This window comes from Scleropages formosus, chromosome 22 (genome assembly GCF_900964775.1).
Source record: "Scleropages formosus chromosome 22, fSclFor1.1, whole genome shotgun sequence".
NCBI lineage: Eukaryota > Metazoa > Chordata > Actinopteri > Osteoglossiformes > Osteoglossidae > Scleropages > Scleropages formosus.
Genome location: NC_041827.1, coordinates 19,791,959 through 19,809,034, shown reverse-complemented (window position 1 = coordinate 19,809,034; position 17,076 = coordinate 19,791,959). Strand labels below are relative to the sequence as shown.

General features: G+C 40.8%; 1 protein-coding gene across 1 annotated transcript in view; it reads right to left on the bottom strand.

Annotated features, from left to right (window-relative positions):
- cntn3b (contactin 3b) overlaps positions 1–17,076 on the bottom strand; it is a 60,707-nt gene that overhangs the window by 26,546 nt on the left and 17,085 nt on the right. The window contains exons 3-5 of the mRNA XM_018734052.2: positions 11,965–12,109; positions 6,282–6,457; positions 2,591–2,686 (exon numbers count right to left, since the gene is read on the bottom strand). Coding sequence (XP_018589568.2) covers positions 2,591–2,686; positions 6,282–6,457; positions 11,965–12,109 — 417 coding nt within the window. The remainder of the gene's footprint in view (positions 1–2,590; positions 2,687–6,281; positions 6,458–11,964; positions 12,110–17,076) is intronic.

Genomic DNA, 17,076 nt, shown 5'->3' with positions numbered 1-17,076 from the left:
ATGTTAAGGCACCTACAGTTATTTACCCATTTATATTAGTGGGTAATTTTTCTTTTAATAATTGTCAATAGCTTGTTGTGGTACAAGCCTAAAACTGTAAGTTGCTTTGGACAAAAGTATCTATTAATGAAGGCAATAATAGTGCACATCCATATACACAGCTTTCATTGTTCAGCTTTTATGTGCTAAGTACTTGAAAAACTCCTCTCAGATACACCTGGCTGCACTGATTTTATTACAATACATAAAGACTGTAGAAAAAGTATAAAACCAAATCAACTGTCTAGAAAAGATTTTTCCAGATTTTTGCAAATTTTTTAGTTTGAAACTATTTGTGGGGTGCGCAGTAGTGCAGCAGGGTCCCACTCTGGTGGGTCTGGGGTTCGAGTCTTGCTTGGAGTGCAGTCTGGGGTGTGTCCCTTCCCCCTCCGGCCCTGCCCCCTGTGTTGCCTGGTTAGTTCCAGACAGTGTGTGTGTGAAACTATTTGTGACCTTTTTAAGGTAATCTTTATGAACATGGTGTACATTTATATTAAAAATGCTGAAAGCTGATCTTGGAAATATTGTTTCCTTCACTATTTTGCTCAGGGAACTGCACTTCAGCGAACATTATGAGAACATAAAGAAAGAGAGCTGCCGAATGGAGACCTGCGCAGTTTTTGGGACACACTCCTGGCGTCTCATCCCAGGCTGGCTGAGGAAATTTCACTTCATGCATTTTGCCATGAAGCACTGTCCCCTGACACACCCAGGGATGGGGCGCCGGCTTGGAGAGATGCCTGGTCATAACAATGTCCTGGCATTTAGGGGAACTGGTGCTAAAAACCAGTTTAATCTGATCCATCTTGGAAGTCACACACAATCAAGACACACACACACACACACATTTTCAGAACTGCTCGTCCCATACGGGGTCGCAGAGCCTACCCAGTAACACAGGGCGTAAGGCCGGAGGGGGAGGGGACACACCCAGGACGGGACACCAGTCCATCGCAAGGCACCCCAAGCGGGACTCGAACCCCAGACCCACCAGAGAGCAGGACTGTGGGCCAACCCACTGCGCCACCGCACCCCCCACAAATCAAGACATTGAGTCATAAATAATATCTACCTATACATATATATATATATATAATATATATATATTTTCTAAACACTACTTCTGTCAAGCTGGATGTGCATAACAACTGAGTTGCTTAGAAATCACTCCAAGCTCTTCCATTAATGAAGTACAAAGTTATAGCTGCCAAAGACATCAACTGGGCTGATAGCTCATAATTAAAAATGCCTCATAATTAAGCCCCAGAGAATAAACAAGCATGCCTTTATTTGATTAAAATAATAATGAAAAAGAAAAAACAACTAATTTATTTTGAGTGCTTTCAGCTATTTTCAAAAGGCAGTGATATGAAATATGTTCTTCCATAAAACTCTTATAATGCAATAATTAACTGTATTTTCAAACATTGCCAGCAACAAGAGATCTCCTTAGACTGTGCAATTAATGGTCGGCAACTGAGGGAAGTTCATGGGGATACAGTAGACTTCCTTCCACGGAAGGTGGTAGATATTAAACCTGCCGTATCACAGCTCAATTAAAGGCGGAAGAACCCGCAGTGCGGTTCTGGTGGGAGCTGGGCTGCAGGGAAGCTGCAGTGGGACTGAGTGGGAGGCTGTCAGGAACAGTTTCACACTGGCGGCCACAATGGGATTGAGGGGAGCCGTCACGTCCGCCATCGCTGTAATCTCACCCAGCCACATGGTGAGCTCATCAAATGGATCACCTTGTGAACCTGACTTAAGGGTGACTGGACTTGTTCCCACCGCCACTTTCACACTGCTGTTGTTGTGTGTCTCTGTGTGTGTGAGATTTGGTCCGTCAAAAAAAAAGCTGTAACAAATAAAGTTAGAAAAAATGTGCACTAGTTGCAAAAGCTTCTAAATGTTCAAGCTGAGTGGTTGTCCCCATTCTGCTAAATGTATCAGTTATAATAAATTACGTAAATCTATTATGTTCTTCTGCCAACAAACAGCAAATGCCATTTATTAATTTATACTTGCCTTGGAGTATTAACCTAAAACAGTACCAAATTCCAATTTAATCAGCATTAAAATTTGGCCAGAGTAAATGTGAAATTGATTATTTAATCTGGGCTGCAAATGCGCTCTGCTGGATTTGGATTGCCTTGCAATCAGGTCAGGACTCCGAGGAAAACACATTTTCATTTGCCTGCAGATTTAGCTCTAACTGCATGAATGGGAGAAAATGAAACAAAAGGTGCCAACTTGATGGGCAATTTACTTATCTATTAATTTAAACTATATATACAAATACGTATATTTAATAGCAGTTTAACCAAGGGAATCCAAGTTAATGTGTCCTTGTAATTGCATTTGTTGTTAGAAACAGTTCTGCAAAATAAGCCAGGAAGCATCAGAAATATGTGGAAATATGGGAAATGATTTAAAATAAAAAAATGTAAAAATAAGTCACTGCAAAATACTGAGTCCCTTTTAATATGAAATACCCAATACATTTTACCCAGAGTTCACACAGAATTTCTTTACCTTTCATGTGCTACAATCTTACCTCCAGAATGCATTGGTGGTCCACACAACAAAACAACCCCTTGTCCCTCTCGAACCGAGACTGCACTTCTTGTCTGGGGTCTGAAAGTTTCCAGGTCTACAAAAGGAAATAAAGAAATGCACAGCTGTGAAAAACCCAGGTATTACAGTGACAACACAAATGTGCCGTGTGTTCCAGAAATTTCTTCTGCACTTACTGCTACACTCCTGCTCTCCTTCTACTCCCTTATTCACTTTAAAATATTATTAAAATGCATATCTGACAATTGTAAAGTGACTTGCACAGATTAAAAGGATGAACCTTTAATTATATAGCTGATTACTGAAAGAATCTGGATTAGGCTCCTTTTGTATGAAAACAAAAGAAGTGTTCCATATATCTATAGAAACCAGCTAGTAATTTTCACTAACCTCCCCATGGAGAGGGGAAAAAAAACTTATCACAGCACAGTATTTAGTTTTTATGCTATCTGCGTTTAATTTTATACATAAAACAACCCTTGTAATTACTTCTTGGAAGCAACACAGTCAGAAAACCTTCAAGTAATAATTAATTATAAAATATCAAATTAATAAATCGCCATAGATTAACTACAGTATGTATCCACAGCTTTCAATTGTGTAATTGATGAAGTTTCATAAAATTAATTTTATCTAGGAAGTGATGGGCCCACTGCAATACGGTGCTGAGGAATGTGTGATTAACGTCCACCGAGATGTGAGAAGATGGCAAGAATAGATGTAACAACTTTCCAGAGTAAACACAGAGCACACAATTAAGCGCAGCTCTCTCTGCCAAGAAGAATAACCAGTATCAAACATGGTTTAATCTCACACTTTAAAGAATTAGCTTCCATTCGATACGTGCAATGCAAGTCATTTATGTAAATTAGCTAGAGCTGGCAGGCCTCGTTTGTACCTGGCCCGACACAGTACATCTTATCCCATGAGAGATGAGCCACACGCTGGCGTCTGTACCAGTATCTCCTCATGGGCAGTCTGGCCTCACGTTCAAAGATAAACAAAATAAAGGTTCAAACAAGGTAAATCACAGGAGATTTCTTTTATCGTATTAGATTTCTGAGATAAATGAGAAGTGAGTCACTTGACAGGTTAGCGTTCAGAGTCTCGGGTCCTACGAGACATTATGCACAGCTACGATACAGTTGTGCACGTTGGTGTAAGTATTAAACAGCATTTAATGTCATCTTCTTATAAGAAAGGAAGAAAGGAAAATTCTCACAAACTGCCCATGATTAAGTGCATTTTGGACAGAAATCTGTATTAGTCAGTTTACTCAGATGTCCCAAGGGTTGGAGGATAGGATACTAAGCCAAAACCTTCATTTAGATGAATCCAAAATAAATAAATAAATAATGTCAGAGCACAGGGGCCTGCGGATGCAAAGTGCTCAAAAACCCATATTCTACTGTACAGCAGAGGGATTGGGCAAACATTCATTACAATACCATCATTATATTTTAGCTTCTTTTCATTTTTCTCTGACAGTTCAATTAAATTCAATTCAATTCAATCTTTATAAAGTGTTCTTCTTATCGGGGTGTCACAGAGCGCTAACAACCGAGCACTAGCGATACAGAGATGATAAAAGAAAACCAAAAGACAATGATTGTCAAGCAGTATGTATCTGAGCCGAGTGACAACTGAGGAGAGGAAAACAAAAAAAACCCTCCCAAAATTGAGAAAAGCAGAAAAATAAACTAGGGATCCAAGTAACAGCAGCTGCTCAGCGCTTCTAGACATTCTAATGCATTAAATAGGGCATGTCTACAGCATGTCTATAACTGAGAAGTCCAGTTCATTTAGGAAATATAGAATTGCTGTTGCAAAGTGTGATGTTGACCCAGCTGATCACACGGGTATCATAATGCATACTGACGCCTGCTTCATTCCCTTATCTGTACATTAATCCCTTTGTAACAGTAACACGTACATATCTTTGTTCTTCAAATATTGAACGTAAATGCAGAGGACTGAATAATAACCAACATGATGTAAAGGAAAGCTTTAGAAGTATTTAGAAGAATTCCTCCTGTTTTTCTCCATTATTCCTGCACACATATTATTGATATCTGAGCTGTTGATCAATATTTTTCAATTAATATGTAACAACACTTTCCATTACCTATTACATGTTTTAAATACTGGATAACAGTTTACATTGGGAAAGATTACATTCAAGCTGAAATTATCCATAGTCTATGCATACAAAATGTGACACCATTAGAAAAGGTGAGTCAACTATTGATGGTCTAAATCCAATATGCTGTATGTGCAGCAGGCTCAGTAATCTAAATATCTGTGCTCATACCATTATGACACCATTACTATTCACCTAACCCACGGAAAATCAATAATCAAAATGTGACGTGCGACTGTAAAACCACCGCTTACGAGCAACCATTCTTTTTGTGTTACCTCAGATGAAAAGTGAATTCTGACTGCACACGCTGGTGTGAGTTGCATTAGCCATGAGGACAAAAAATAACAAGATCGTGAGACGAGGAGCGAGGTAAGGGATGAGTCACAGCGAGGCCAGAAGGCTATGGGTCAAAATGAAACTCATAACAGCTTAAGAATCTTTCAACCTGCATTACATTTAAATTAAAAAAAAAAAAAAAAAAGTTTTTTTCTTGAACAGAGTTACACCACCCTATGCGTACTTCAACACTGGAAATACTACATTATTTCCAGTGCTGAAGTATGCATAGGGGGGTGTAACACAGAAAATAACACAGAAAAAGTATCAGAAGAGTGCCAGATGACTAAAACTAGTTCTTGGAGAGGTTCTCTAATATAATATCTACACACACTTTCTTCTCGTTTATTTTTTGCCTATTAGAGCTTATTTGGAAAGTACTTAATGTAGTGGTACAAGACGCAGCCTTGTGTTTCTTAAGTTTCATTTGCATTTATTAATTTAGCAGATGCTTTTTTCCAAAGCAAGGTACAATGATTAACTAGGATTTAACTGATGCCTGTCTAAGGTGACTTACACTGCTAAACACACGACACTAAGCTCCCTGTAATCACTGAAACATTTATTCAAAAGAGCAATGTAAAACACACACACACACACACACACACACACACACACACACACATACTTAATTCAGATTGTCAAATCTACCTAAAATGTGTTTTTGGTCTGTTGGGGGGAATCCCACACGGACAAGTGGAGAATGTGGAAACCTCATAGAGACTGGGCCAGATTCAAATCCACATTCTAATGCACAGCGCAGAAGTTGCGAGGCACCACAACCACCTGCTGAGCCACAGTAGTGCTCAAGTTTCAGAACTGTCTCTGCTGTAGTACTATTGTGTACTTTTTTACTCCAGACATCTTTCCATATATTAACGCGGTAAAGCTGCAGTCTGCTTTGGATAATAGTATCAGCCAAATATAAAAACAGATATAATGATCTCTGTGCCAGCAGGTGGTATAGTGGCTCGAGATATCGTCTTGCAAATGAAATGCATTCAAATCCAGACCTTCAGCTGTTGATAGAGTAAAAAAAAATACAGCTGCATTATTAGATAAATGATAGTAAATAGCCTAAAATGCCATCCTAGCTTGATAAGTTATTTTACAATAAAGTGTCAGCTAAATGAATATAAATTTGCATTGTTACATAGAGGGGCAGTACAAGAGATGTAACGCGATCACTTACAGGCAAAGGTCAGACTGGCTCTCCTGCTCACGATCGTTCCCAGCGGATTGCTAGCTGTGCACTGGTACATTCCTGTGTCTTGGGTCCTGTCCAGGCGGCTAATGATCAGGTTGCCCCCAGACATGCGACGCCTGTAGTCGCTCCTGAGATCAATGAGCGTTCCGTTTAGCGACCATCTGCAGAGGCACAAACACAATCAGCCGCAATCAGCCAGCCGGCCTCACGGGAGACGCTCACACAAACATTTCTCCTGCGCATCGATTCCTTTCGCGCCCATTTGTTATTTTTAACAGATCACAGGTGGAAGAGGAAAAGTTTATTTAAAAGACAAACGTTTTTTTTGTTTGTGATTAATACTCCACCTTGAACTGCAGCTACTGTTACAGTAGCAAAAGTATGTTACATTATTACAGTAAAAATATCTATGACGTGAAAATTTAAACATTGGAAACCAAATGTTTCCTCATCAAGAAAATCATACTTACTTTATCCAGGCACAACTATGTAAATTGTGTCAGTCAGTGCATCTAAAAAATGTCACTGCACATCAGTGGAAGATGACTCACTATACCAGCTATTTACAGACATTATTTATTTTTTTACTTACTTGGTTACTTACTTGTCAGACCTTCCTTCTCAAAGCAAATGGAATAGCTGAGAAATTAACACTTTGCATGCTAATGTGCAAGGACTCCTTAATGGACCAGATCAGCTGTATAATGTCCTACGAAGGAGTAACAACACCAGAAGCGGTTTCCAGCTCAGTGTCTTAATAAGTAGACAATGCATGGCACAAAAAAAGCCAAGAATACGATTTACACAACTTCTGTCTGCATGCAAGTCGAATGCAAGATATCGAATTACAAAACAATTCCGCCCCCATTGATTGTAACCAGCCTCCTGTGCTCATCTTGAGTTTCTGCGTAGTAGAAACCGCAGAGCTGACCACGGAAATGCATGTGCCACAATTGACTGAGGATCAGGTTAACAGCGTCTCCACTGCCAATACACCGCCCTCCGATCTATACTTGTCCTTCCCAAATCTGATATTCAGGCAGTCCTGAATGAGATGTTTATGGACATGTGGGGAGGTGCTCATTCCCTCATTAATAAGGGGCAGCAGGTGGCACAGTGATTAGTGACTTCACAATCGAAGGACACAGGCTTGAATTCCACCTCCTGCAGTACTTCCCTTAAGCAAGGTACTTACTCTGAACTGAGACAGTTAGAGCTACCTGGCTGTATATGCAGATAAATAATTTAAATAGCTTAACACACCGTAAGCCACTTTGGAGAAAACTGTCAGCTGAATGAATAAGTAAGTAGATAAATTAGTACATTTCTACAGCGCCCAAATTGGGTACTGGGTGATCTCCGGGTGAGAGACGGGTTCCTGAGGAGGACAGGTGAGGTGGTTTGCAGGTGGCTGGTCCGAGCTGGGCAGAGTGCTGGGCTCGGCGCTGAGTGGACGCTGCACAGCGCACTTCCTTCATTGAGAGGAAGGCCGCAACACCTCTGCCAATTCTCATTTTCCAGACTCTCACACCATCTGGAACTGTGGTTGGTTTCTGCTGGCAGTATCAGGCAAAACTCAGCTCAGAAGCCCGTTCAACAGTCATGATGAGGTTTTAGAGACAGCACTTTTTTCTTTTGTTTTTTTTTTAAACCTCCTGCTTGTAATATCATCCTGTGTACTACCAAGCAAAATTTCTAACAGTGATCGCTGGCTGACGCGGTGCATTCACTTCTGTTTCATGCAACAAGACATAAAAGGTCTCATAAGATTACTAAGATCTATCTTCTGCACTTTTTTTTTTTTCTTACTGTTCACTGCTGGCACCGATGAGAGATTCAGCCTGCGGCCCAATGCAATGTGAAATGCAGAACAATGGAGTCGTTTATCGGCCACCGAGGTCTGCAGTGACTTAATTACCTCAAGTTGATGGCCACAATTGTGCATGGGATATTGCACCTTTGCATATCAGGACATTTTCTGCCTTTTAAATTGATTTTGCATGGGAATCAACAGCCAAATTAATGTCAGGCGTGCCTTATAGGGTGCGCGCCGGTTTTAACGGCAAAGATGTGGCGATCCAATTAAATCCAGGTCACGGCTTCAGGTTATGAATGCATCCATATCTTATGTGGTTGTAATACAATTGTTTGCCAGTTGCTGCTGCGTGCTCTCCCTTGTGGCTTCGCTGATTTGGTTTTAGTGTTTGCTAACGGATCGGTCTTGTCAATTTGTACTGCCAGAGAAAGCTCTGCGTGAATGCTTTGCCTCATGCAGCCTTGCTGCCATTTTTTATCTATGTTCTTTGCCCAGATTGGAGGGGAAATCTTAGGCTACAGCTCCCCTACGGTTTACATGTTCACCAACAGTCTACTTTTACTCTGTAGCGCTCCCTTTACTGCTTTCTTATTGGTTGAAGTTCACTTAGTGCTGTCTGAGGGCTGTTTCAAGTTTATTTTAAAGTCCTACATCACCGACAGCGACACTTGAGGCAATTTGGCTTATCTGCACACTGGCTCTTGCGCTGTACGGGGTTTTTAATTATTTTTAACATTTTAGTACCCCTCCGTCTGATACTTGAGGCTCTGAGGCCGTGAAGCTGGTATGGGGCAGTACTTTCAGCACTGGTAGACGAACGATCGGCTGGCCCAACATTTCATCATCCGTTCGAGGTCAATGAGCTTTGATCGTATTTCATGTCTCTCCACGTCTCTTGCATGCCTCATGCATCAGCACTTGTGTCAGTCATTCAGTATAAATTCAGACCAACACTAGTCAGTGATGCGGGAGGCATTAGCTGAGACGGCCTCGTTCAAGGGGGCTGGGGGTGGCAGGGTTGGCCTTGTGAGCAGCCTGTGCCATGCAGGCCGATCAAGATTGCATGTGACAGGCTGGGCATCCAGAAAGTTAAGGCTTTAACACCATGGAAGTTGCTACATATTGAATGTAGTTTAATAAATTATAACGCACTGTCTCATATAGGGAGAGACTGTGAGAGCAAGAGGGAGACGGAGCGAAAAAGGGAGAGAACAATTTAGTGGTGGTGAGCTGAGGGACGTCATTCCGGCACATTTTCATGTGTGGGTACAGAGCTGGGCCGGTGGCACAGGGGGACACTTTTCCAGCGGTGCGTTATGTGCTAACGAATTGTTTTGCTTTTGCAAGCGTCTCGCTTTTGATCATCGGCACAAAAGGCCGCACTTAGCTGGAGGGAACATAACTCACAGTCAGTTACGCACACGGACTCCCAGGACCGTGCAGAGACAAACACCGGTCCCTCTGCTGACGGTACACTGCTGCAGAGAGGAGAGCTGCCTTCCACACTCCTTCAGCCATCCTCGCAGACAGATTAAAAAAAAAGAAAAACCTGGCCTCTCCTGCATTCGCAGCATGAAGGATTATTTACATACACTATCTATTTAGCTGTGGTCATAACTGCGCTATGAGAGCAAACAAAAGACGACATATAGCTCATATCCTTCTCAAATCCCTTTAGCAAATGACCATTAGAAACTTTATTTCACCTGTTCTACTCAGTAATGAAGAGAAACACAAGGCAGATACAGATGCTCTCCTCTGCTAGGCAAACTGACTGGAGCTATACTTGATTTCATGAATATGTACAGTACAGACAGACACCACATTGACATATTAGATTATAGGATGCTTAATGCAGTGAATATTGGTGTCAGCTTGGATAACCTGAATGGTCTAGACTGTTCCCACTTCAGATGTCTCAGATGTGCCATGACATACCTCCCATGCTAGAACTTTCGAACCTTTTCCATGACCACCGTGCACATGCTGCATTTGTACCACAAGACAACATCTCAGTAAGCTTCTACGCACTGTTAGTAATGCTCGGGGAACTAGTGCTGTAAATAGCCACATTATGAATTTGCATTTTCTTCACTATTTTCGAAAACGTCTGTCTGTAGCAGAAAGAACTGTACATGTGTTTACCCGCAGAACTGATACACGTCAGTAAAGATCACATCAGCAGATTAGGAGCGTGGGACCACCTTAATCCAGCTCACTTTCACAGTGTTTACAGCTCATATCTACCTGAATAAACAGGACAACAACCAGGACTGAAGAGTAGTTTTTGGAGGAAATGTATTTTAAATTTTAGTCATTCTTAATGAATTAATGTCATTCCAAATTAAAAACAATAATTAAAAATAACAAATGTCTTAGAACATATTATTTATCATGGCTACGTCCAAGCTTTTTACAGACCCTAACCCTCAAGTGTTGACCTTTTATTGTGCAACAAGTAGCACAGTGGCTAGAGGACCCAGGTTCAGATACTACTCCTGTCGTAGCACCTTTGAACATTGTACCTACCCTAGAAACCTCAGGTTAAAAAAACCCATGTACATAAATAGGTAAACATAACATGGTAAGATGCCTTGGAGAAAAGTTTTAGCTAGAGAAATAAATGAAGGAGCAAGATGTGATTTTAGAGCTGCAAATAAAATTAATTATGAGCATACTTACAGTACTAATTGTATTTGTAATTTTGAGAAGCTACTGTATTCAGTTTAATTTACCTAGTCAACTCAGCAATGTTGTCCAACAATTACGGCAGAGGAAACACAATGACAAACAGGCACAATGTTCAAAGCGCGTACAAATTGGGCAGTTAAAACACTGTACCATTACGCTTCCTTATGCTGATTAGTTCGGATGAAACGCTAACACAGAAACTCCATGGCTTGATTCAGGCATAATGTCAAAGTTGGCTTTGAAAGGAGGAAAATGCATCCCCTTGTATTTTCCAAGCAACGGCAGTCTAATGTTCCACTCATCCCTAAATTGCTTCGCTTACACAACAAGTATAATGATACTCCCCGCTGTTTCAAGACCACGCTTTCAGCACAGACACGTTGGAGGAAATGTAAGCATTTAATCGAATGTCAGTCACAAGGTTATAGCCTCTCTCAGTTGCTTGCCATGCATTTATGCGTTGCTGACCGAGCTACGAAACACAATCTCACTCCCAAAACAGAGCTGACTATTTATTTATATATTTTAAGGAAAGCTGCTTCTTGAAGACGACAGTTTTCTCCACAAGATGGATGTTCAGAACAACATGGTCAATTATCTTTATATTTTCATATGGACTATTTGTAATTGGCACATCCAAAAATATCGCAGCTTTAGCCTGACTTTTTATAAATTCTTGCTGCTGACACCAATATCCATGAACATTTTCATCTTTTTTCCATTTTAGTATTTTTTTTAATCCAGATGAATGTGTACTGAATTTCTGCTAACACACCTATTTCACAGAGACTGAAGTCCATACTGGGATGGTGACTACAATCTTGATATCTCCATTTATAACAGTACGGTCGAAAGAGCAAGAGAAAAGAAATCCCTGCTGATATGCACTTTCAAGAAATAACAAATAAATAAATTTAGCATAGATTTGTTAATAGGTTCTCAGATTATTGCAGTTGTGTCCCAATTAAACCATCACAAAAAGCAGAAAACAAGAACAAAGCAAACAAACAAAATTATGCATGAGGAACTTCCACAGAGGTTAGAGTCAACAATGTTTTATTAACAGTAATGATGGCTTTTCAGTATCATTCGTCTCCAAATTTATTTTGCCTGTATGATGCCGATGCTAAAAATATAGACTCAAAATTTAACCAGCGGTACCTGTACTGTGGGGAGGGTGTTCCTCCCGCTTCGCATGTCATTGTGGCCTCCTGGTCTGGGGAGTCAATGGGGAGTATCTGGTCACTGGGCTCCATCCTCCAGCTTGGCCCAAGGAACATCACATCTTCTGTACAGGATGTTGGGTCTGAGGGGAACAAACAGAAGCCGCTCAAAACCTACAGCAGTGAAATGAGTCTGACATGATCTGAAAGAAACAAAAGGCCCTCAATATTCCTGTGAAATTACAAAATTAAAGTATTCATGCTGATCGCTTGATGGGTAGGCCTCAAACATTTCTGCTCATTTCAGGCCATTTATCGTTATCAGCCTCACATAACAGCACATTCGCAGCTGCTTTGTGTACTCTCAACGCAAGTATGATATATCTATCTGTAATTGCTCCCCATAATGGAAGCCCTTTATGGCTTACACAGGCAGCGAAATACAACGGCTGGTTAATGAATCCCACTGGCAGAACCCCACGACAAGATGCAACACAACTTGTTAGAAAAGTACTATTAGTAAAAACTATGTGTTCATATGAGTATGCGTGATCGCTCAAGCAGGTTGTAAAGTTCACATTTAAAATTCAGCCATATAGCCATGCACACACACACACACACACATTTTCAGAACCGCTTGTCCCATATGGGGTCACGGGGAACCGGAGCCTAACCCGGCAACTCAGGGCGCAAGGCTGGAAGGGGGAGGGAACACACCCAGGACGGGATGCCAGTCCGTCACAAGGCACTCCAAGCGGGACTCGAACCCCAGACCCACTGAAGAGCAGGACTGTGGTCCAACCCACTGCGCCACCGCACCCCCCTCTATAGCCATGCATCCGTCAGTTATATAAAACCTTTTGTCCGGGGTAAGGTTGTGGTGGACTGGAGCCTATGCTGGGCAGGTTTTGAGGAAGGGGACACCCTGCAGAGTACACCAGTTCAACTGAAATTCAGTTATCTGAAATATCTTTTCACCCTGCAATGGATTGGCTTCCCATCCAGGGTGTACCCCCCTGAGCCTTGCGCCCAATGCCTTTGGGGTAGACTCACAGCCATCCTGCTCAGGGCAAGTGGTTATTGAAATTGGATGGATGGAGAACCTTTAATGGACAAGACCAAGCCTTGAGAAACAGGCTGCTTTCATGTAGTTTTCTGGAATATATTTACATATTCTACCTTGCAAAAAGTGCCGCTAGTTCATATGAATGATTCAAATTAAATACCTAAAAAAATCTAACCTAAAAAAGTGTGCTGGTTTTGCAACTGGGAAAAAAAGGGAAAAATGATATGTAATATTAACACAAAGTTTTCTCTGAAGTCACATATGCACTCTGATACATACAGTGAGACATATATTTATCATCTGTCATTCCACTTTAATAATACTCACTTGTTTTTACAAGAGACTGACACTGGGCATCAGTGAAACTCACTACGTCAGTGCCATAGTGAATGATTAAAAATGTAAGACTGAACTGCTTAAAATTCACTTGTCTGCCAAAAACTTGGGGAACAGAGAGATAGGAACAGACTACACAGCAAAGCCTTTGGTCCATCCTTTCAGTTAAATTCCACTGACAGGCTTTCAAGGTTCATTTATTCCTTTTCATTCGCTTTTTGCAACTGGCAAACAATGGGAGTCTTGCGTTCTTGGCTTGTGCCTTTATCAGGGGTGTTTCTTCAGGCAAGAACAAACAAGCTACAGCGGACGCACATGGCGGGAAGAGAGAGGGACATGCATGACATATTTTCCACTGGGCCTTATGCCAACTGAATAAATGATATCACTACAGGAATGGAATAAGACCCTATAATCTTCGTTTTTTCCTTAGATAAATCCATGGGATAAAATGCTATCAGAGCTGTGACCGGTGATGTTTTAAATAACATACTTTGGATTAAGTGTCTTTGCTTCCCTATTAAAGCTCATTATGACAATGGGGAATGTCATCCGAGGTTAAGATAAACTAACAGACTCAGCCATTTGATATTGAGAGAGAATGTCATTTACTGCCAAAAGCCTTGCCCTTACTACAAGTAAGCTTGTAAAGCAAGCATGTGACAAGGATGACGCAAGAGTGCTGCTTGATTGATGATTAACATCATATGTTCTGGGGTCGCTGCTGGCATTGCCGAAGCAGTTGTCCAAGCTTGGATTTACTTTCTATTCTTAGAGGAAAATTTGCAGTGAACCTTGAATGTGATGCAATCCAGGCAAAGACCCTCGCAAATGCTACATGTAGATGGTATGGTATGTTGCTGGTACATGTGACAAACTAAAAGACACATCAGGACTTAGATCATCAAAAAAAAAGGTGTGATACAGAAACAGGTATAACGTAAATATTAAAAATTACAGTTCAGTCAGGTCAGTATGTATCACAGAAATTATAATCCAGACATTGCTTTTCAGTATTTCTCTTTGTCATGGTAACACTCTCCATTATACAAATTAATTCAGGCTGCAACTGAAGCGTATACTGCACCACTATTTATACAAGTGGATTATGGATATTTTACATTCATTAATGTTCATATTTGATTAAATAATTAATCTATAAGATAAAATGAAATGTCCCAAATGCATAAACATATTTCAGTCAGGCAACAAGATAAACTTCATACTGGGTTGCTGTCAACATCTGGAAAGCTAAACTCTGACTGTTAGATTGCTGTGTTAGATGTTATGGTTTGCAAAAAAGCGAGTGACTGAGGATGGACTCACTGAGCTGAACAGGGCACCACTCACCAAGTCAACTAAAAAGAAGCACGAAAGATGTAAGCACAGAAAATGTATGACTGAATGCAGTTTATAATTTCTTGACAATATGAGAGACAAACACCAAGCACCACATCAAACTCATCTTCCTGCTGCACGAGCTTCTGGAAGTGCATTAAAGGAACACATGCTATCCATGCCCAGGACTTCCCTTCACCATTCCAACACCATGAAGCTACAATGAGTGAGAAGACAGAGTACACCAGAGAAAAGTGGGAAACACACATATGGGGGGAACTGGACAGAAAAATTAAACCAAAGCAACCCACAAGTGTAAGGTTGGCATATCCTGTTCAGATGGGGTTTTTTTTAATATGGAAAAAGCTAGGTTCCGAGAAGTGTACTCAGACTTTTAACTGACACTGTATACTTGACCCTTCTCACTTCTGAACTGCACCTCAGAGTCTCAGGGTTGTCCCAGAGACAAGTGGCAAAAATCACTTTCAAATCGCAGAGTTTTGGGGCTGCCTCACTGACTGAGGTCTTCAGCAATAACGTGACACAATGTACATGGAATGAGAGCTTCGCAAACTGAGAGCTACAATCACTCAATGTGGAAACTTCCCTCAGAAATTCCCAGAAAGCCCTTACTGCTCTTACGATATTTAATGGCTGTGTGTGGAACAAGCTAGTATACTTCAATATTAATCTTGGAATGTAATATTGTTGCTTTACCACATTTTTTTGATAGCGGCATGAAGAATGGATTGAGCAATTCACAGCCCAAAAAAAAAAAAAAAACAACAGAAGTTTCAGACTCAGGGTCAACAACAGAACAAACTGTATGCTACTGGAGGAAAGCTCTGGACAAAGCTCTGGAGAGCAACACTTGGAGAGGGTACTAGAGAGAAGCGTTCTGAGTGAAAATATTTTTCAGTCGGAAAAATCAGAGGATATACAGTCAAAATAGAGATACCAGTGGCAACTGGCACTTCCGAAAAATGAAAAAGGAAGTGACGCGTGTGCATAATGGCAGTGGTGGTAAGAGTTGTGTGACACGATGTTAAACTAATTTACAGAGAACAGAGTGAAGTCATTACTCACCCTGAATTACAGTGGTGGTGTACCAGTCTAGCACAATGCTAAACTAATTTTCAGAGCGCAGAAAGAGGTCTCTACTCAGCCTGAATTACAGGGACACCGTGAGAAAGCAGCTCGGACCTGTCTGGAGTGGACTCATTTCTGTTGCTTTTCAGATTCTGCAGCTTATTCATTAAACAACTTAATTGAGGAACAAACTATTGCTCAATCAAAGGACGTTCTTAGAAGTCACACACTTAATAAAAAACAGACCAGACCATCATTATGCACTGTACGCTTTGCATGTTTGTAATTAATTTGTATGTTTTGTAATTTTCTTCCTCTGGAGTTCCAGCCTCCCCCCACAGCAGCCACCGTCTTTACTCCAATTAATTCTCCAGTTTGTCTCATTGTCTATAAGGTTGTTAACTCACAACGAAGAAACTTGAGTCTATAGCTCTGTTGACACAAAACTTTGCATGCATAAGCAACTCTGCAACCTAGTGAATATAAATAATATTTTAAAATGCATATATGTTTACACTGCTCAAAATATTTCTAGAACAAAACTACAAACAGCCTTAATGTGACCATCCACTAACTGAAACAGAATATGAAACGTGCGTGTGGCTTCTGCAAGCATAATATGCACAGCTAGGCATATAATTTGTAACAAAAATGCTGCTACACTGAAGGCACCTGTTATAGTATTCATGAAGGGAGGCAGTGAAACTGCTGGGACAATGTGGCTGTAAATTCTACATTAATTGCACAGTGTCCGTGCAGTGACCGCAAGTCACCGCTGTGCCTTTAGTGATGTTGCCAGGAGCCATGCCCCTATGCAAGAGGTCTTAACATCAGCCTTCAGTGCTGAAAACATTACAGTCACTGGGGGGAGAATCCAAGGCTATCGTCTGGGTGAAACAGACGTGGCATCCTGTTAATTCTCCTCAGCTCTGCTGTTACCAAATACGTTATTTATTTAAAGCTCATGTGAACAGCACACACTATTGTTACAGGCACAGCAGCTCAACTCTAACAAAATATTGCACCAGTTAATGTAACAAATGGTAACAAACAATCAGAAATTATCCTCTTACAAGTAACTCCCAGTATTTCATACTGGGAATAAATGTAATTTTCTCCAACATGTTTGGGGATTAATATTATCCCCTGAAAGTGGCAGTGTGAAGATGTCCTCATATGCTGCTTAATATTAATTTTCTATTTTTCTATATATATATATATATTTCTATTTTCCAAGTCTCTTGTGGTAGTCTTGATGTTTATAGAATAGAACTGACCTGG